Here is a 22622-nt window from a genome sequence, read left to right as displayed (position 1 = left end):
AAGGGGGAGCAAAGAGTGAAAAATACAGAGGACTTTAATAGATGGCTCAAAGCCTGGTATCATCAAGAAGGCTTCAGGTACATAGGAGGATGGGGAAATACATGGAAGGCTACAGCTACCATTTTGTTACACTGTTTTGCAGCCTTGAGGTCCCCGTCCTATTATTCTTTCCATATATGTCTCTCCTCTGAACTTTAAAAATACAGCCGTACAGCCCAACTTGTTGGTAGGGTCGAGGGGGGGTTCCGGGGTGGTGGTGTTCGTTGGGGAGGTCGTTGGGCGGGTGAAGGCCCGATTCTGTATAGGACGCCCGGGATCGACGTCCTGTATAGAATCCGGGCCCAAATGCCCCGACTCACACAGCTGCCACTCTGGGAAAGGGGATGGCATTTGATACAGTAGCGTAATAAGGGGGGGCACCTGTCCTCCTCTCCATCCCTCATTACCACGCATACGTGCCCCTTTCCCCGTACCTCTTTGACGTTCCCGGCACGAGCAACACCACCAACCTAAAAAAGCAAATAGAATGTGAGGAATGATCAGGAAAACAAAGATGAAAGTGTAATAATGCCCTCTATGGTACAGCCATACCTCAAATACTGTGTGTAATTCTGGTCGCCGTATCTCACACAGGATTTAGCGGAATTGGAAAAGGTACAGAGGACTACAGAGGACGAGAGAGGTGATGAAGGAGATGGGACGACTTCCCTATGACGAGGGGCTAGAGCGGCTGGGGCTCTTCAGCTTGGAGAAGAGGTGACTATTGTAATTCACTATTAAAAGGTATATGCCTAAATGGTATAAAACGTCTTCAACTTATTCAAAACACTGCTATAAAAATTATTTTGGGTTCAAATAAATTTAACCACGTCATTCCATTACTGCAAAAAGCTCATTTTCTTCACACTTCTACCTCTAACCTTCTGTTGTAGTTCCTTCCTATTTCTCCTACTGTAAACCGCGTCGAGCTCTACGAACGTGGAGATGATGCGGTATACAAACCTAAGGATTAGATTAGATTAGATTAATTATAGTTCTATGCCCTCTCCCCTTTTGTATTAGTTGGTCTATATGTCCAATTGTCTATCCCATTATTTTAAATTTTAAAACTGTGTGTAAAAACATGTGTTTATATTTTATTAATTTTTGATTTTTGTATCTCGCTTAATAAAACTAAATAAGCTATTCATCAAAGTCCAATAAAAACTTGAAACTCAGACACTATCATGCCAAGGTCCTTCTCCCAGTAGATAGACCCGTTTTGCAACTTCGAGTTTACAGTGAACTATCCAAACTCAAGGTTGACAAAGCAATGGGGCCAGACAACATACACCCCAGAGTACTCAGGGAGTTAAGAGACACCTTGGCGAAACCACTATCAACACTCTTCAATCTCTCCCTTAGCACGGGAAGAGTCTCGCTAGACTGGAAAACGGCTAATGTCATTCCACTCCACAAAAAAGGATGCAGAACGGAAGCTACGAACTACAGACCAGTGAGTCTCACATCAATAGTGAGCAAACTAATGGAAACTCTAATCAAACACCAATTGGATACGGTCCTGAATGAGGGGAATCTGCGAGATCCCCGTCAACATGGGTTCACAAAGGGGAGGTCTTGTCAATCCAACCTGATCAGCTTCTTTGACTGGGTGACGAGGAAGCTGGATATTGGGGAGTCCCTGGACGTCGTGTACTTGGATTTCAGCAAAGCATTCGATAGCGTACCACACCGCAGGTTGTTGAGCAAAATGAGCTCTATAGGTTTGGGTGATACCTTGACTACATGGGTGGAGGACTGGCTAGGAGGTAGACTTCAGAGGGTGGTGGTGAATGGCTCCCCCTCCGAAACGACAGAGGTGATCAGTGGAGTACCTCAGGGCTCGGTCTTGGGCCCAATCTTATTCAACATCTTCATAAGGGACTTGGCTGAGGGGCTTCAGGGTAAATTAACGTTATTTGCCAATGACGCCAAACTATGCAATATAGTAGGCAAGACCACAACAGGACCTGACATCAAATCCAGGACCGATAGTATGGCGCATGACCTCCTCCTACTGGAGAATTGGTCCAGATCCTGGCAACTAAGTTTCAACGCCAAAAAATGCAAGGTCATGCACCTTGGCAACAAAAATCCATGTAAGACTTACACTCTTAATGGTGAGATCCTAGAAAGAACTGTAGCGGAACGAGACTTAGGGGTAATCATCAGTGAGGACATGAAGACTGCTACTCAAGTGGAGAAAGCTTCATCTAAGGCCAGACAGATCATAGGTTGCATACGCAGGAGTTTTGTTAGCCGTAAGCCCGAAGTCATAATGCCATTATACAGGTCCATGGTGAGACCCCATCTGGAATACTGTGTACAATTCTGGAGACCACATTACTGCAAAGATGTGCTGAGACTTGAATCGGTCCAGCGAATGGCCACACGGATGGTCACGGGGCTCAGGGATCTCCCGTATGAGGAACGGCTGAATAAATTGCTGCTCTACTCCCTAGAGGAACGCAGGGAGAGGGGTGACATGATCGAAACATTCAAATACCTCACGCGCCGTATCGAGGTGGGGGAGGATATCTTCTTCTTCAAGGAACCCACGTCAATACGAGGGCATCCGTGGAAAATCAGGGGAGGGACATTGCATGGCGACACCAGGAAATACTTCTTCACCGAGAGGGTGGTGGATCGATGGAATGGTCTTCCGATACAGGTAATTGAGGCCAGCAGTGTGCCTGATTTTAAAGCTAAATGGGATCGACAGGTGGGATCTCTTCACAAAGGGAGGTAGGGGAGGGTCATTGGTGTGGGCAGACTTGATGGGCCTTGGCCCTTATCTGCCGTCACTTTCTATGTTTCTATGATGCAAATCAGCTTCTTATCCCTTGTGGATTACTGCCTTCTGCAATTCCACCCCCAATATATTATGCTTTGTGCATTTTGTAATACACTATACAAGGGAGGAATCTGGCATCCTTCATACCTATTTGCTTTTTTTATGCAAATTTTCTGCAGTTTTGATTTATTTTGTTTACTTTTAGGTTCAAATTGTACAATTTTATAATTGAACGTCATTGGTATAATGAATAATAGGTTCTGCAACAGAAGATAAACACAACCCAATATCTTTCTTTTCCTGCAATACATACCATCATCCCGACCAGGTAGCTGCTCAGTGATAGAGCCTGAAGAGTCCTTTCTGGAAAGACACCTCTTTTTCACCTGACCAGTACGACTTCTTTGGCGAACCATAAATCCACCGATACCTATCAAAGGAAACAAACATTCAACCAAAGCATACAACTTACTATGGCTCTTAACGAGATTTGAATACTGTATTTTTCACTCCATAAGATGCACCCCTAGATTTAGAGGAGGAAAAATCAAGAAAAAATATTCTTAACTAAATTGTGCCTCTGAACCTAGCCCCTAGAAAAATAGACAAATATACTGCAGCAGACAGATTTTGATCACTAAATTGAAATTCTACCTTTGTTGTCTGGTGATTTCTAGTTGCACTAGATAGTTCTCTTTCTTTCTTTTCTTTCTTTCCTTCCTTACTTCCTCAGGCCCAACAATTGTCTCTTTCTATTCCCTTCCTTTCTTCATCCCGAGTTCTTGCCTCCTCTCCCTCACTGCCTTCCAAGCCTTTGTCCTTCCTCCCTCCTGCACCGAAGCCTGCCTGCCTGCCTTCCTCCCGCACCAAAGCCTGCCTACCTGCTGCACCGATTCCTCCTCCCTGATCCGCCACTCGCCCACTGCTGCCACAAATCTATGAAGCCTGCCTTCCTCCCTGCTGTGCCGATTCCTCCTCCCTGGTCTGCCAACAGGCACTGCCACCACTGCAAAACAACCCCTCTCTCCCCTGGAACCAGACTTTTTAACAGGCACCATAAGGAGCACAAAAAACCCCTTCACCAAACCCTGGTAAACCCCAACCTACCAACAACCCACTACCCCAAATAACCATAGGCTTGCCTCCCAGGCTGTGCCCCACCAATGCCATTAGCACATCTGCACCAAGCTACCCCCCCCCCACTGAACACCCTCCATCCCCCCCTGAACTTGCCATAGGAACGGGCTACCACGATCCTCAAGGCCACACCGCAGGAACTGAAGCACTATCAATGTCTCAGGAGCCTGAAGATCCCTTGACAGAAATCCAAAAAGCTGGCTCCTGCACTCCTGGACCGCAGCGCACTCAAAGCGCACACCCGACACCGCTGCCAACACTGCAGAGCAGCTGACTCCTGCTGCCGCATCTCTACGAAGGTCCGGTGGCGTGCAATCGGGCCCACAAGCCTTCCCCAGACGTCAATTCTGACATCAGAGATAAGGTCCGGGCCCTATTCTCTGATGTTAGAATTGATGTCTGGGCAAGATCTGTGGGCCCGATTGCATGTCAATGGCCCTTCTCTTCCTTTCCCACGGCGGCAAACAGGTAAGAGGGCAGTGAGTAGCACCAGTAGCGGGGGGGGGGGGGGGGGGAGAGCGAGGTGTATTCGCCCCATAAGACACACACCCTTTTTGGGGGTGGAAAAAGTGCATCTTATGGAGCGAAAAATATGGTACTTTATAACATTTTGAAAATCAGTGAAATGCAGATATACTTCACAAAAACCTAGACACCAGGTTATCAAAATGTTTGCATGACAGCAATTTGGAGTTCCTAGTATCATGTGTCACTGTTATATAAATTATTTAAAGAGCATTACATCAATTGCTATCAAATATGATAATTAGCAAACAAAAGCACAATAGTGAGTTATAATCAAAGTAGTTTCTTAAATATCTTGTTTCCAATTTTATCATTTCATATGCCACCCCATCTTCAAATACCACAATAATAAAGAAAAAAGAGTTACAGTGATCAATAGGAAAGATATCCTCATCTCTCTGTTCCATAGCTCTCCACAGACAATGCTTATCCACCAGGCCTGAGCACAGCCACATCTGACTTAGATTTGGACAGTCATCGTTAGTGTCCTAGACTCTTTACAATGAGCATCACACTCTCCATCTCTCCTGTTTCTAGTTTTCACTCCATCGTCCAATAAGTCACCTTGATGCATCAGCCCTGCTATCTGGGGGCTTAAAGACTTCATTTCTCAGATGACAGCACATAAAGACCAGTCTATTCAACAAGATAAACTCAGCGGGACACAGTTAATACCTAACGTGGTAAACTGAATCAGAAATTAGTTGACTGACAGTCACTCAGAAGAAAGCAAGGTAAGTTATGGAGTGTCTCAGGGTCAGTATTGTGGCTGATTCTGTTTAATATATTAGTGAGAGAGACTGCAGAAGTGTTAGAAGGCAAAGTTTGCCTTAGTAGAAATCAGGAAAGATTCCGGAAGACTGGAAAGTGGCGAATGTTATGCCAATCTTCAAGAAAGGTTCAAAGAGAGATCCAGGAAACTAAAGACCAGTAAGTCTGACTTCGGTACTGGGAAAGATGGTAAAGGCGCTGATAAAGGACCGCATCATCGATCACCTTGACAGACACAAATTGATAAGGACCAGCCAGCACAGCTTCAGCAAAGGAAGATCTTGCTTGACAAACTTATTGCACTTCTTTGAACGAGTAAATGGGCAGATAGACAAGAGTGACCCGGTCACCATCATATATCTAGATTTTCAGAAGGCGTTCCACAAGGTTCCACATGAACGCCTACTTTGAAAATCTGCGAGCCATGGAATTGAGGGTGATATACTTATATGGATTAAAAACTGGTTGGCGGATAGGAAACAGAGAGTGGGGGTGAATAGGCAATACTCGGACTGGAAAAGTGTCACGAATGGAGTGCCGCAGGGTTTGGTGCTCGGGCCTGTGCTCTTCAACATATTTATAAATGACCTAGAAATTGGCACGACGAGTGAGGTGGTTAAATTTGCAGACGATACAAAGTTATTCAGCGTAGTGAGGACACAGAAGGATTGCGAAGACCTACAAAGAGACATAAATACGCTTGAGGAATGGGCCACGAAATGGCATATGAGGTTCAACGTGGATAAGTGCAAAGTGATACATGTCGGTAACAAAAATCATATCCACAAATACAGGATGTCCAGAGCTATACTCGAAGAGAGCCCCCAGGAAAGAGACTTGGGAGTACTTGTAAACAAGTCAATGAAACCGTCCGCGCAATGTGCGGCGGTGGCAAAAAGAGCAAACAGAATGCTAGGAATGATTAAGAAGGGGATCACAAACACATCTGGTTATCATGCCGTTATACCAGGTGATGGTATGCCCCCACATGGAACACTGTGTCCAACACTGATCGCCGTACATGAAAAAGGACATAGTACTACTTGAAAGGGTCCAGAGAAGAGCGACAAAAATGGTTAAAGGACTGGGGGAGTTGCCCTACAACGAGATCTAAAGAAACTGGGTCTCTTCTCTCTTGAGAAGAGAAGACTGAGAGGGGACATGATCAAAACATTCAAGATATTGAAGGAAATTGACTTAGTAAAGGTGAAAAGAACGAGAGGGCACTCGCTAAAGTTAAAAAGGAAAAGATTTCGTACAAACTTAAGGAAGTTCTTCTTCACCCAGAGAGTGGTAGAAATCTGGAATGCTCTTCCGGAGGCTGTTATAGGGGAAAGCACCCTTCAGGGATTCAAGACAAGGTTGGATAAGTTCCTACTGGAAAAGAACATATGCAAGTAAGGCTAGACTCAAATAGGGCACTGGGCTTTGACCTAAGGGCTGCCGTATGAGCGAACTGCTGGGCACAATGGACCACTGGTCTGACCCAGCAGCGGCAATTCTTATGTTCTTAGGTGAAGAAGTGCAGAGTGATGCATTTGAGGTGCAGAAATGCAAAGATGTAAAAGATAGACGTGAAAGATTGATAAGCACAGCTCAGGAGATAGTGTCTGACGATCTTAAGGTGGCAAAACAATGTGACAAGGCAGTGGCCATGGCCAGAATGAAGATTGCATAGAGAGGGGTATAACCAGCAGAAGGATAATTTTATGCTCCTGTTCAAGTTGTTAGTGAGGCCTCACTTGGGAGCATTGTGTTCAGTTTTGGAGGCCATATCTTGCAAATGACATAAAAAGATGAAGTGGTTCAGAGAAAAGTGACAAAAACAGTATGGTATGTTTGCACCTTAAGATGTATGGAGAAGACTCTTGATGACCCAAAATGTATAACGTAGAGAAAAAGAGAAATTTAACTATATAAAAGGTATTAATATACAAATAAACCTTTTCTAGAGATAGGAAGTCAGTAGATCTAGAGCAGTGTTCTTCAACCTTTTTACACCCGTGGACCGGCAGAAATAAAAGAATTATTTTGTGGACCGGCAAACTACTAAGACCGAAATAAAAAAACACATTTTCGCCCGTCTCCGCAAGCTCGGTCCCCACAAACCATCTGATCCCATCTGCACAAGCCTCAGTTATGATTTTATATTGAACGTATTTTATTAAAGTATAAAAAGAAATAATATTCTGTACAATTGTCATTTTATAAATATAAATATTCAGAGCAAGGACCAACAAAACCCCTGTCTCCCCTCCCCTTCACATATATCCCCTCTACTATCAAGAAAACTGAACAAGCCAAATTATTACAGAATGCTACACAGAAATATCATGCTAACAGAATACTGCAGTCACACGATAGGAATAGTGTTAGGCTTTGCAGTCCCCAGTTATGTCTCTAGCAGGATATATATTTCAAATCTGATATATTGTAATGACAAAATAGAAATAAAATGATTTTTTTCTACCTTTTGTGGTCTCTGCTTTCATCTTCTTTCCACTCTTCCTTCCAGCGTCTGCCCGTTCCATCCACTGTCTGGCCTCTCCTCCTTCCATATATATATGACTTCTTTCTATGCCCCTCTCTCCTTTCCATCCAGCCTGTGCCTCCTCTCTCCTTTTTACATCATTCATTCCAGCTTCACTGCTTTCTTCATTTTTATCTCTCCTACACCAGATCTAGCATATTTATCCCTCTCTCATTTCTCTGCTGACCCCCTTTCCAGCATCAATCTCTCTCTACTTTCTCATTCCTGTCTCTCCCCTTTCCCTCCTCTAATCTCCCTGCCAGCTGTTTCTTTCCTTTTTTCCTTCTCCCTTCCCTCCTCCTCCCTATCCAACAGTAGCTCTCTTCCCATCCCTTTCCCTCTTCCCCTCCCAGCAGCATCTCTCTTTCTACCTCCAGGTGCAGTAGCAGCTCTCCCTTTATCCAGCAGCTTCCCAGCTTCCAACAGTGGCTTCCTCTCCTTCCAGCAGCTCTCAGTACTTGCCTGCAGCAGTGATTTCCTTAGGCAGCCTTGGGTCGTTGCTGCCTCTGAGGAAGGGGAAGTTGCCAAAGTGAATCACTGCCCTGGTAAGTACAGAGCTGCTAGGAGAGGAGACAGCCACTGTTGAAGGCTCCCTGCACATTCGCGACCCCCCCCCCCCCCGGCAAAAACAGCTTTGCACCGCAGGCCCTGCCGCCCAAGACGAGCCGGAGGCCCCTATCCGCCGCATCCTGCACGTGGGCAGAATCTCAGCACAGACACTGCTGATGGCCCCAATCCACACGCTGCCCCCCACCGCGCACGCTGACCATCTCCCTTCTAATTGCAGCTTCCCCGCGGCCCTCTTCGGCGACTCGGTCGGGGCAGCGATCAAAACAGGCTGCCGACATCGGGACCTTCCCTCTCTGAGTCCCGCCTATTTTGTTTCAACTTCCTGTTTCCGCATAGGCGAGACTCGGAGGGAATGGCTGACGTCAGCAGCCTGTCTTGATCGCCCGAGGCTGGGAGGAACAGAAGATTTCCCCGAACATCACCAGGGCAGGAAATTTAACAGCGTTCATCTTGCCGGTCCTGCGCGGACCGGCAGGAATTTTCAGCGGACCGGCACCGGTCCGCGGACCGGCGGTTGAAGAACTGTGATCTAGAGGACATGAATTGATAAGGCTGACTAAGGAATAATATCGGAAAGTATTTTTGCACAGCGAGAGTGATAGATACCTGAATTGCCCTCCCGTGGGAGGTGGTGGAGACAGAAATGGTAACAGAATTCTAAAATGTGTGGGATAAACACAAAGTGATCCTATATGGTAAGAAAATGGAACCAAACAAACTTGGCAATATTAAAATGACAACTCCAGTAATTGGGAAATAAAGTCAATGCGAGGTAGATTTCTATCGTCTGTGCCCTGATCATGACTGGATAGATCTGGATGGGTTGGAGTGAGGCTTCAATGGCAGCTCCAATGGTTGAAGAACAAGGTCAGTGCCCAGCAGACTTCTAGGAGTCTGTCCAGCCACAATCAAGGAACAGACCATAGAAGTCTGCCTTGCACTGGCTTTATTTCCAAATTATTAGAGCTACAAAGAATCAAGAACAGTGGAAGCAACAAAGAACAAAAAGCCACCAATGGTGCACAAGCAACCTTTAATGAATGCCTTCTAAATGACTCAACACTAATTGTGTTTCAGCTGAAGTATCTGCATCAGGAGTCTACATCAACATAAAAATATACATAAAAAACATAGGTAAAAAACATATCAAATACATATAATTGCATAAATAAAAATATAAAATGTATACAAAGCCAAAGATCACAAATTAACACATTTTAATGGACACTATTTTGTAAACACTAACCACAAAATTCTATATATGGTACCTAAGGTTGTAAAATAGAAACATTGGTGTGCATAGCCAATGTGCATGTACAACTTAATTAATTTGTCTATCAGCATTGATAATTGGCAATTACCTTGTAATTGATGCTAACTAGCACTAATTAAAAGTTATGCGCACAATTTGGAAGTGCAATTTTATAAAAAGGATCAAGGCTAGGGCTGAGTTGTGGGTGTTCTTAAATGTCATGTACATTGCCATAAAATACATCCAATATACATACAACTTAGGCACAGGCATTTAGGCATGGTTTAGTTGGCCTAAATAGATGTGTTAACTTAAATGCTGCACACCTTGTAGAATCATGTTAAGCACTGTTATAGTCAACTCTGTATTTAAATCATCTATAATAAATCACGTGTTATCAGAATTATATCTATCTATACTAAAAAATCATGTAAATGATAAATTGAAAAATTTAGAAAATTAAAGGGACCCCCAAAAACAGGGAAGGTAACAGAAGGAAAAGAAAAATGGACTGAAGATGAAGAAAAAAAGAAAAGGGGATAGGAGGGGGAAAAGAGAAAAAGGAAGACAAGGGGAGAAAGGGAAAAAAGGAAGGGCTGTGAGAAGAGAACAGCTGTGAGAAGAGAGGGGAGAGAAGGGGTCATGAAAGAGAGAGGCAAGGAGGATGAGACTTTGGTGAGACCTCCTTCAGAATATTACGTACAATTGTGGAGACTTCACTTTCAAAAGGATATAAACAAAACGGAATGGTTGATGGTCTACATTATAAGGCATACGGGGATAGAATTAAAGATCTCAATATGTATACTTTGGAGGAAAGGAGGGTGAGGGGAGATATGATAGACGTTTAAATCCAAAAATCACACAAAAAAATGCTACCAGCCAGAGATAGGCTGGCCTTAGGAGATATACATTAACTATTAAAAGTGGATAAAAGCCTCAAATATCAAAATATATTGACAGCAATCCAACAGGATTTCAAGCTGCCACTTTGCGTGGCATCAGCATAAAAAAACGACACCTATATTAAATGTTCATCTCTCACTGGGCAAACATCCACTACTGTGCTCAAAATGCAAAAGAAAGCTTTCAATTAACTCAAGGAGTATGGTGTAAGCCATCCTCCAGCACTGCAGTTGTTAGAAACAACCATGAGTCTCCAGCCACACTCATTATGTTTCCTAGAAACAACCATGAGTCTCCAACCACACTCATTATGTTTCCAACAAGAGCCTTGTTTCACCATTAACTGGCTGCCTCAGGGATTCTATAACAATTACCTTCTGTCCATTGCCGTGCCCTAATGGCGCTGATGACACCACCGTTCATTAAATAAGGAACAGAGTTGAAAGACTTCCAGTATGGCATCCAGAACCCAGACGTCATCTCATCAAACAGAAGCAACCATTCACAGGAGAAGAGTTCACAAACAATTGAACATACTTCCATTTTTTAAAAACAAAAGATCCCAAATCTCAAAACCTCCTCAAAAAAAACTCTAAACAGAAGCAAAAAAACTAAAAAAAAAAAAAATGTGTACCATTCCACACACTGGTTCAGACCATTAGGCTACAGGATGTTCACAAAAAAAAAAATCCATCTTTGCTCGTGTTGATATAAAATGCATTTAATCTCCCCTTTGGTCCATGATTGGAAAATGTTGCAAAACACAACATTTAAATTCATCAAAACATAGTAAATGGCAGCAGATAAAGTCCTGATTGGTCCATTCAGTCTGCCCAAAAGTTATACCCATTAAAAAAATACATGATTAGATTAACTTGTCTATTCTTTGATATTTCTGGGCCATAGACTGTAAAGTCTGGTATTGTCCTAGATTCCAAATGCTGAAGTTACCGTCCAAACTCACTCCAACCTATCCAACCATCCCATTGTTTGCAGGATATCTACCATAAAGTCTGGCTAGTAACATCCTCATGTTCCAAATTAGTGGAGTTCACATTGATGCCCACCCCAGCCCATCCTATACTGAATCACCATATATGGAACATAGTACGTGCAGGTCTGTCCAATACCTCCCTTAGTTCTTTAATTTACATCTTTCGTTTTCTAATTAGAAATCCTCTATTTTATTTTTATCCCACACTTTTTTGAATTCCATCATCGTTTTCCTCTCCACCACTTCCCTCGGGAGGGCATTCCAGGCATCTACCACCCTTTCCGTGAAGAAAAATGTCCTAACATTGCTCTAAGTCTTCCTCCCTGTAACCTCAAATTATGCTCTCTAGTTTTACCATTTTTTCTTCTCTGGAAAAAATTTGGTTCTATATGAATGCCTTAATGATTCTTGTTCACCCAGTGCTGCGTGAGCACATCGATTTCCTTTTATAGCTCAATCAGCCAGCTCAGCTATAAGAGGATGGTTGCCATTAAAAATTGTCGTAGAAGAAGTCGTGAGCCTTTAATTGCTCCTGAAGAAGGAAACGAAACAGGGTATTCTGTCAGGCAACCAACCCTCATGTTTCTGAGATAAGTTCTTCCTCATTTAATTATTTACAGCTCGGACATTTTAAATGTGATTGAATTGGGCACATTATTTTCAGCGATTATTTTTCTTCATTTGATCTATTTATTTTCATTGGGACATTTATACATATGTTTTGTGGAAAGGCATGTGATGTAAGAGGCATAGCTGCTTTTTACCATATTATCTGGCATACTGTTGTAGGGCATTGCTCAGGTAGATGTAATTTTCAGCAGGTACCCTGAATACTGATTATCTTCTACATTTTTCTGATCATATAACCTTACCAGGTCTATATGGTTTTCGTTTTCTCTTTTTGATCCCATCAGTTCCTTCACACCCCTTGGTATCATCATCTATAGTTTCTCGGTCAGGACTAGAGTCTGATTTTACATCGCAGTCCACAAGATCACCTTCTGAAAAACAAACACTTGACATATCACAAGGTGAATAATGGCATGAACTAAGTATGTCACATATTAAACCTGAGGCAAAATATCAAATCACTTTCTTTCACTTGACCTTCCATAATCAGTGTCATTAAAACAGACACTGGAAACTCAGCTAATGAGATTGCAGCTAAGGAACTGGCCAACCTTGTTGACTGTTCAGGTTTTATATTCTCTTAAATTTCTCCTACATAAATAAGGAAATTTACTGATGATGGGAAGATTAGGTAATTATCTTGCTAATCTTTCTAGTAAATAGGCACAAAGTCAGCAACAAAGGAGTATCTAGTAGTTCCACAGGTAAAAAGGAAAGCCCAAACAAAAAGCAAAGACTGGCCTTTGACCTGGGGGCCGCCACATGAGTGGACTGCTGGGCAGGATGGAACACTGGTCTGACCCAGCAGCGGCAATTCTTATGTTCTTATGTTAATATGCATGTTAAAATCCCACTGAAGGGACTGAGATCCAATCTATGTGCAGGCAATGCAAATAATGAAAAGACAAACAACACAATCAGTGTAAGGTGTAGACCAGGGTTTCTCAAACTTCTTTAGCTCTGGCAAATATATTTTACGGTACATAATTGAAATTATAAAATTGCAAAACAAACAAAATTAAAATTGAGAGTTATTTAAAATTCTTTAAGCTATGTATGGATAATTGTAACAATGGTGAAACTAAAGTAGATAGAATAGAATTGCTAATCAATGTGATGGATGAGCTTGTTTTTGAGTGCAAATTAACTCAAAATGTAGTTCAGTAGTTGACAAGCAAACACAATTTCATCACCACCATCTACAGTCGTTCTCTTTTTTTTTTTTTATTTAATTTTTGTCAGAACTGAAAATCCAAGTTCACAAAGATAAGAAGATCCAAACAGTAACAAGGCCTTGATTGCTTTGTTGCTCAAGTTAGGATAACTACTGTATAAAAAATAAAAATAAAATGACTAGCTGTTAGTTTTCAAGGACCAATCATGTCAAAGAGAGATGCTTGCCTGGGTGGTTGTATCCTTACACACACATAGACGCTCATAACATTGACAGACTCTTGCGTATGCGATATACATGTCATCTATTCTAATGTATACTTGTGAAGGGAATTTTTAAAAATAAAGTAAAATTCTGGAATCTCTTTTAGCATAGCCACAATCTCTTCAGGGCACACCACTGTGCCGTGGCACACAGTTTGAGATTCACTGGTGTAGACCCATGTAGGGAGGACATGACACAGTCCTTGTTTTGGCTGAGAAGCCTTCTTCAGGAATCCGAATTGAGATAACAGTTTAAATAAAAATAAAAATCTGAATTTATGTATTATTGACAATTGTTGCCACGATTCATTTGATTTTTACAGTTACTCATCTGGCTTTTCAGTTTACACTATTTTATTTAAACTGTAGAAGGCATGTCAGCCAAACTTGGACCTTGTCGTGTCCTCCCCACATGGGTCTATACTTGATTGTGTTAATTGTCTTCTCATTATTTGCACTGCCTGCACATGGATTGGATCTCAGTCCCTTCACTGGGATTTTAATTACATATTAATAAACTTTTTAAAATCAAGAACATTGACCCCCCCCCCCCCCAGTCTTTGCTTTTCATTTAGTAAATAGACACATCATTCTTGAACCTGTGGCTTCTGTAGCTCTGATCATGAGATCTGGTGTATAGAGCCTCATTTATATTTTTCTGCTCTGTCTCCCATCACTCTGGGCTGTCCTGCAATTCCTCAGTTTGTATCAAAGCAGATAGTTAGCCCTAAAGAACTTAACAGGGAGGAGTACGGGAACTCTCCCCAAGAAACAAATCTGTTTTGCACATATTACAACATTTATAATGAAATAACCATGAACCATGTATAAAGTATAATGAGGTGGAACAAGCAAGCCACCTCTGTGTGCAACCTGCACTAACAGTCTTGTTCTGAAAGATACACCCCCCCCAATGGTCTCTTAAAAACAGAAGTGGTCTCCTCTATTCTTGATCTTGCTGGACAGAGGAAAGAAACAAGATATCTGGTAACACTGACATGTCTGAGTCAGCAAGGCGGCTAATGAACATCTAATAGTGAAGGTTTCAAGAATGATGTGCCTATTTACTAGAAAGAAGATTATCAAAGTTAAGTACCTAATCTTCCCTTCTAGTGCAATAGACACATCATTCTTTAACCTTTGAGATATACCAAAGCAGTCCCCGGAATCTAGGGTGGGACAGATGAGCCTGCTGAAAGTACTGAAGATCCGAACACTGCATTTAATTTGGCCGCTACATCCATCCTATAAAACTTTGTGAAAGTATGAAGGGATCTTCAAGAATACGGGGCGGTGTCAGGCTTTAAAATCAATATGCACAAATCAGAGCTTTTAAATCTTAATCTGAATGCTGCAGAAGTGAGTCGAACTGAAATCAATGTTTCCCTTTATTTGGGCATCCCACTATATTCACTATCTTGGGGTGAATCTTCCACATACCTTGGGTGAAGTATACAATATAATTTTCTGAATAAATTGAAGGAAATTTCTTCTGATCTGGACAGATGGGAGGGTCTTAGTACATCCTGGCTGGGGCGGATTCATGTAGTATAGATGGTCATTTTACCCAAATTTCTCTACCTCTTTATGGCCCTTCCAATTAGCATTCCCAAGAGCTTTTTTTTCGATTTAACAGGAAGGTGTTTCGCTATATTTGGAAGCGCAAGCCTCTGAGGGTAAATTAGGCTACTTTGAATCTGGTGCGCTTGAGAGAAGGGATGGGGGTTCTAAATTTAGCATTATACCATCAAGCTGCTCAACTACAAATTCTAGGGGACTGGGTTGGTCCTGTCTCTAAACCATAGATCTGTTTTGAACAATCTTTTGATACTCATTATTTCCTTATGGGCTCTTCCTTGGCTCCCGGTGGATAGAATTTGTCAGTTACTTGGGGAACTGCCTACCCTTATGCAGATGCCTTTGCAATCATAGCTGGGGTTATGACAATGACTTTTCCCTGAGCGTAACTATTTTTATTGCCACCCATTTCTTTTCTTCCTGATTTCCCCCCTAATCAGTGTTATTCTGCTTTTTTACGCAGGGCCTAGTCCTCGCTGCATACCTTGAATCAGAGTTGGGTGCAGGATCAGATGAACCAGTTTGAAGAGTTGATGGAGGAATATGAGCTCTGGAGCTCTGATTTGTTTCATTATAACCAATTATGGGCTTTTATTAGATCCAAGGGGGGAATGGAATTGGGGGAAACTCATTTGGAACAGGCTCTACGTATGGGGATGGGCAGTGGGCCTTTGGGGCGTATATATAGAGCTCTTTTAGTACAGACCAATCCCTCAGCAGCCTATATTGCTCAATAGGAAAGGGCTTTGGAGGATTCTTTTACTCAGTCCCAGTGGTCAGGCATGTTAAACCATCTGTTTTGGTTCTCAATTGCTGTATCTCTAGTTGAGAATGGTTATAAAATATTTTACCAGTGGTACCTGACTCCAACCAGGCTTTCTCAGATGTTTCCAGCTACCTCAGATCAGTGTTGGCGTGGTTGTGGAACATGAGGCACTTTTTTACACATCTAGTGGTGCTGTCTGGAGATCAGTGCATTTTGGACTTTGATTTTGCAATCATTAACAGCCATTTCTTCTTTTATATACCCACAGTGGACGGAATTTTACCCAATGCATGCCTGCCGGGGGTTCCTCGGAAGGTCCATAAATTTGCTATATCTTTGTTTGTAGCGGCTAAAGTGGTGGTGGCACGCCATTGGAAAAAATCATCTGTTCCATCCCATATAGAAGTATTGGGGAAATTGGATTATATTTGCTTGATGTCTAAATTAACAGCTTTTAAGTATGGTCAATTTGGAATATTTCTTAAGGTCTGGGGACTCCTGTTTAACTTGGTGAGGTCTTGCTGTATTATCTTTCTGTGCTTTTGTATCCTTTTTCTATTTTCCATTTGTTATTCTTGATTTGCTCTTTTGAGCCAAGGGCAAGTAAGGGTTGTGTTATATGGGGTTGCTTTGTAATGATTTTCAATGGGATGCTTTTCTTTTTAATGGAATACTTGTGTATTGACCATCTTTCAGAGTTTTTGATTAGCGAGATACTGCCCATCTGCATTATGAATTAGTATCCAGTTGTGTTGTATTCCATATTGTTTATGCATATTGAAATAAATAATAAAAGTATGAAGGGAGAACCATGTGGCCACTCTACAAATTTATTAAGGACAAACTGCTCTAGACTTTGCCCAAGATAATTTTACACTCCTAGTAGAATGTGCCTTTATATATACTGGAGGTCATTTTCCACTTCTGATATAAGCTGAAGAAATGGACATGTGAATCCATCTAGAAATTTTCACTTTTGAAGCTGTTTGGCCCCGGTGGCTATTACCCACCAGCACAAAAAGATGATCTGACAGTTGAAACTCATTCGTCACTTCCAGATATCGAGGCAACATTGTGAACAACCAGCAATTTCAAAACTCTGTCACTCTTCTTGGACTCTGAGGGCATGAAGGCAGGCAACCATACCTCTTGGTTGACGTGAAAGAGGGGACTGTATGCAGTGATACTTCAGTCTCCAAAAATCTGAGAAAAGGTTCTCTGCAAGATAAAGACTACAGTTCAAACACCTGTTGTGCTGATATGACCACCAACAAAAATGCTGTTTTAACTGTCAGATCCATCACTGATGCCTTCTCCAAAGGCTCATATGGAGATCTAGAGAGAGAATGAGATTAAGACTCCATGTTGGAAAAGGCTGACATACTGGAGAATACAGACGTAATGTTCTCTTCAAAAATCTGGACATGTCTGGGTAAGAAGACAATGGCCTTCTATTAGTCTGGGACCTGAAGCACGAAAGACCAGCTATCTGTATTTTGAGGGAGCCAGCTGCCAGGCCTTTTTCAAGCCCATCCTGAAGAAATACTAGAACCAAAGGAATCTGAGTTGTGACCGGGTCCTCACTCTTCTGTGCACACCAGCCCTAGAAGCACTGCCAGACCTTCACATAGGCAGCCAATGTTGTCTGTTTCTTGGACCCTAGGAAAGTGGCAATAACCACTTCCAAATAGCCTTTGCGCACTAAGGCTGAATGCTCAATAGCCATGCTGTAAGATCAAAGTGCTCCGGATCTACCAGGGTGATTGGGCCCTGTGAGAATAACCCTGGATAACAGGGTAGTCTGAGACCCTGGTCCCTCTGTAGATGTATGCAGATCTGATATCACAGATGCCTCAGCCAGTCCGGTGTGACAAAAACACCAGCCCCTGGTGTAACATTATTATCTGCAGAACTCTGTCTATCAAGGGCCATGGAGTGAACATATACAGAAGTCCTGCTCATGGCCACGACTACACCAGGGAATCCATGCCAGAGCATTCCTGGCTCATATTGTCAGCTGAATATCTGAGCTGCTTTTGTGTTGGCCGATGAATCTATCAGATCGAATGTCGGACACCCTCAATGACCCACAATGCTGTTGAAAGCCTCCTGATATACAGCCCATTCTCCAGGGTCTAGCTTCTGCCGACTGAGAAAACCCGCTCGCACGTTGTCCACTCCTCCTACATGTACCATAGAGAGAGCCAACAGTTGGATCTCCATCCACTGAAACAACATTTGAGCCTTCAAGAGTAGCAGAGTACTCTTTGTGCCTCCCTGTCAATTGACACAAGCCATTGTTGCATTTTCTGAGAAAACTCACACCACTTTGTCCTACATTGAGCTTCTGTGCACCTGCAGTGCCAGGCAGATGGCTCTCAGCTCTAACTGGCTGATCAACCATTTCCTCTATAAGGGGTTCCAATGTCCCAGTAGCAAACACTCGTGTGCTCCACTCTGGGGTTTAATGGCAGATGCAAGGCTGTGCTTCACCGGGGATGTACTTTCATCATTTCCCAGCTCCAGCCAGGATTTTTGACCTGGAACTTGAGTCATCTGGGACCCTATACTACCAGAGGGACTAGATGAGGCTAAGCCTGTGGCTCCCCCCCTCCCACCTCATGTGCCACGCAGGACATGGGACACGGACAATCCTCAGCCAGCCAGCCAGCCATCCAGTGCAAATCTGGCATGAATCCTGAGTATCCTGGCCTAAGGAGTTCATCTAGACCAGGGATCTCAAAGTCCCTCCTTGAGAGCCGCAATCCAGTCGGGTTTTAAGGATTTCCCCAATGAATATGAATTGAAAGCAGTGCATGCAAATAGATCTCATGCATATTCATTGGGAAATCCTGAAAACCTGACTCGATTGCGGCCCTCAAGGAGGGACTTTGAGACCCCTGATTTAGACCATTTTTGAGCCAAACAGAGGTGTTTGAAGCAATAGAGGCTTTTATTTTTTTTAAAAACAGGAAATCCAAGATGACTGCCATGGCAGCAATTTTAGGACCAAAAATGGCCCGTGGGAGCTAAATAAGGGGTCAAGAGAGTCAGGGAACAAGATTTTAGAGGGGGGGAGGGGAGAATCCTTTCCTTACCCTCAGAAACCTTCAGAAACTATTTTATAGGCACTCTCCCTCCAATTTCTCTCATAAGCTATTACAGCCTGTACTCACTGTGCCATGCAGGTGCTGTTTGCTGCTTAGACTGAAACTGCAGGCAGAGAACTTCTGCCCTTAGGAAAGCCTGGAAACTATGATAGCTTGCTTCTTCAGACTGCTCATCAGTCCTACTGGCCAAACTGAAGAGAAGTCGAACTCCCAGCAGAACTTGCACATGAAGCTGGGGGAGGAAACACGGTCAGCACCTGACCCTAGTAAAAAACCACCATGGAGCCACTCAGCCTGTGCTCAAGCTCTCTGTGAACAAAACTTGAAGCGAGCCTTGCTTCCAAGGGAACAGCATCTGAGCTCCCAGACTGTTAAATCAGGCTGGCCAAGCAGGTGCCCTATAAAGCAGGTTGCCTCTTAGCTACAGACTACTGCCCTCAGAGATGTCCCACAATTGTGATCCTCTGCAGCACCAAAAAGCCAGTGACTCATCAAAAGCAAGCTGGACAATGGACCCCCCCCACACTACATCGAAAACGCCTCAATAGTGAAAAAACAGGAGTTTTCAGTGTACTGGGGGGGATTCCCCCCAACGAGAGCGCAAGTACTTGTAAGTTTAATGAGGTAGGGGGTTCCCCACACAGACCCCCACTCACAGCGCAAACGGGAAGGGCTGAAAGCTGAGGAAACGGCAACACACATTTGTCCTGCATGCTACTGTCACTGTAGGATTGTCTGGCGCACTTTTGACAGTGTACTCAAAAAGTCTCACGACTGGATAAGAAACCTGAAATTAAAAGGAAAATAAACATGAAAATAGACGGGCTCCAATCATCTTGCAAGTAGAGAGTAAAACTGATGAATTGTAGGACAGCCTAGAGTGATGGGAGGTGCAGCAGAAAAATGTAAATGAGGCTCTCTACACCAGATCTCATGATCAGAGGTATACAACCCACAATTTCAAGAATGATGTGCCTATTGCTCTAGAAAATAAAATATATGATGTTGCCATTAGGCAGAAGACAAGAATGTTGGTTGGGCAATAGTTTGAAAAATGAGTGGTCTTTTTTTTTTTTTTTTATAAATCTTTATTAATTTTCAATTTGAGAACAGTACATTAAATATATACATACAATTAACGTCATAGACTTACTTACAGTCGATCAATGAATACAACAAAATATATTACCCCCCTCCCTGAGTGGGTAATATATGCACATGACAGTTATTACCTCTATCATCCATCTCTCCATCTCGTGAGTGCTCAGACTGGGGATCTGGTGGGGTCTGCAGCACAGCCACACTATTCTGGTTTATAATTTTTAGCTTTAGCTTTGGTTTGGATCGCTTTCTTCTTGGCAACATAATGCTGAGGCTCTGTAGCTGTAACATCCCGGACTCTGTTAGACAGACTCCATCTTGGGTGTATGTCTTTGGTGGGTCTAAAATGTTTATAATAAAATAATAGATATATTAACAAACAAGTATGAAACTTTCCATACTATTTCCTGTTACTTTAATTTTAACTATTGATCTCATTATCAATCCTGCACAATGGGTCGTATTACTAAGCTGTGGTAGAAAGTAGTGCTGCCTGATTTGGGAAAAACTTTTTGGATTCGATTCAACCTATTGAAAAGATTTTTCGATTTGATTTTCCTGCCCAATTGGGTGTTTTTTCCAAACATCTTGGTGGGTTTATTTTATAGCATCTACACCCCCTATGTCCTCTCTTCCCACACTGGCGCTGTGGTGTAAACAAAATAAACAAACAAAAAATACTTTTCCTTTCTCTGTTAAATCCTAGCTCACTTTCGAGGTCTAACACCAGCTCTGAAGGCCTGTCCCCCCAAAGACCTGTCCCCCTCCTAGGCCTGCCCCCTCTCCCCCCTAAGGCCTGCATGTTTCCCCCCTGGACTCCCGTCTTACCTTTATTTAATTACAGCAGCAGAGCAGCCTGCAGAGAGGATCACCGGTGTTGTAATGATCCTTGCAGGCTGCCATCAGTCTCCGCAGCTGTTGTTCCCTCTGCTGTGGTCCCGTCCCCTCCTCTGACATCAGGGGCTGGATCACAGAAGAGGGAACATCGTAGTATAAGTGGTAGTTCATTCCAGCATCTTGCTAATTGATATTGGATGGATAAGGTAATTTGCCTGGCAGACTTTATAATGTTGCATGCTGGGAATTTTAAGTGGAAAAGATTTCTGGTGGAATATCTGTTGGGGGGCACACTGGAGTAGGATAGCTAATTCTTCTTAGGTAGTTGGGGGCATTTCCTCTCAAGATCTTAAAGATAGTGATGCCTAATTTAAACTTCATCCTTGTGGTTAGGGGCAGCCAATGTAGTTTCATATTAGAGAACCAAACGGGACAAAGTTTTCCCCGTCCCCACAGGAACTTATTTTCCCATCCCAGCAAGTTCTTTTCCTGTCCCTGCAAGCTTTGACCTCATGTGCACGAGCATCAAACACTTTAAAATCATAAGTGTTCGAGACTTGTGTGGTTAAGGCAGAGCTTACAAGAATGGGGCAGGGACAGCGATAAAACTTGCGGGGATAGGACAGGGAAATTGAGTTCCGACGGGGACAAATTTATCCCCATGTCATTCTCTATTTCACATAGTAGGGCTGTAGGTGTTCCGATTTCCATGGTACATATACGAGTCTTACTGCTGCATTTTGAACTAGTTGTAGATGCGCTAGCAATGTTTTAGAGCAAAGAACTAGTGTTACATTACAGTAGTCTAGTAGAGATAGGATTAGGGATTGCACTAAAATTCAGAAATCTTCTATTTCTTAGTATTTTCTGATGGATCTAAGTTTTCTCATCACAAGGAAAAACTGTTTTATTATTGACTGTACGTGGCTCTTCATGGATAGGTGGTTATCAATTTCTACTTCCAAGATACAGAATTGTAGTTCTAATGGAAAGTCTGTGTTATCTACTGATTAGGAAAGACATGGTGTAGAACAGTGGTCTCAAACTCACGGCCCCCCGGATGCTATTTTGCAGCCCACGGTCTTGTACACGATCTCACACTCTGGCCAGGAAGAGAGGCACCAGTGTCAACTGACTTGCAACTTACTACAACCAAGTCAGTTGACACTGGTGCCTCTCTTCCTGGCCAGAGTGCGAGATCGTGTACAAGACCGTGGGCTGCAAAATAGCACCCGGGGGGCCGTGAGTTTGAGACCACTGTTCTACACCATGTCTTTCCTAATCAGTAGATAACACAGACTTTCCATTAGAACTACAATTCTGTATCTTGGAAGTAGAAATTGATAACCACCTATCCATGAAGAGCCACGTACAGTCAATAATAAAACAGTTTTTCCTTGTGATGAGAAAACTTAGTTCCTGGACTCCTGCTCTTGCGTATCTGCTAGATATGTGAAGGCAGGAGTCCCAGCATACGCGATGGCAGCAGGAAGTTGCAAATCAGCTGATGCTGGCGCGATCTCACACACTGGGTAGGAAGAGAGGCTCCAGCGTCAGCTGACTTGAAACTTCCTGCTACTGTTGCATATGCTGGGACTCCTGCCTTCACCTATCCAGCAGATACGCGAAGGCAGGAGTTCCGGCA

The 22622-nt window shown here is 43.0% G+C and overlaps 1 protein-coding gene across 11 annotated transcripts in view; it reads right to left on the bottom strand.

Moving 5' to 3' along the window:
• Window positions 1–22622, bottom strand: part of KMT2C (lysine methyltransferase 2C) — an 803286-nt gene that overhangs the window by 283926 nt on the left and 496738 nt on the right. For 10 of the 11 annotated variants that reach the window (XM_033931655.1, XM_033931654.1, XM_033931660.1 and 7 more), the window contains 3 exons: window positions 20272–20481; window positions 12391–12519; window positions 3147–3263 (listed from right to left, as the gene is read on the bottom strand). In XM_033931655.1, the coding sequence (XP_033787546.1) occupies window positions 3147–3263; window positions 12391–12519; window positions 20272–20481 (456 nt within the window). The remainder of the gene's footprint in view (window positions 1–3146; window positions 3264–12390; window positions 12520–20271; window positions 20482–22622) is intronic. The other variant, XM_033931656.1, reaches the window with a different exon arrangement.

Source organism: Geotrypetes seraphini, chromosome 2, assembly GCF_902459505.1.
Source record: "Geotrypetes seraphini chromosome 2, aGeoSer1.1, whole genome shotgun sequence".
Lineage (NCBI taxonomy): Eukaryota > Metazoa > Chordata > Amphibia > Gymnophiona > Dermophiidae > Geotrypetes > Geotrypetes seraphini.
The sequence above is the reverse complement of the archived record's forward strand: the minus strand, read 5'-3'. Positions and strand labels throughout refer to the sequence as shown.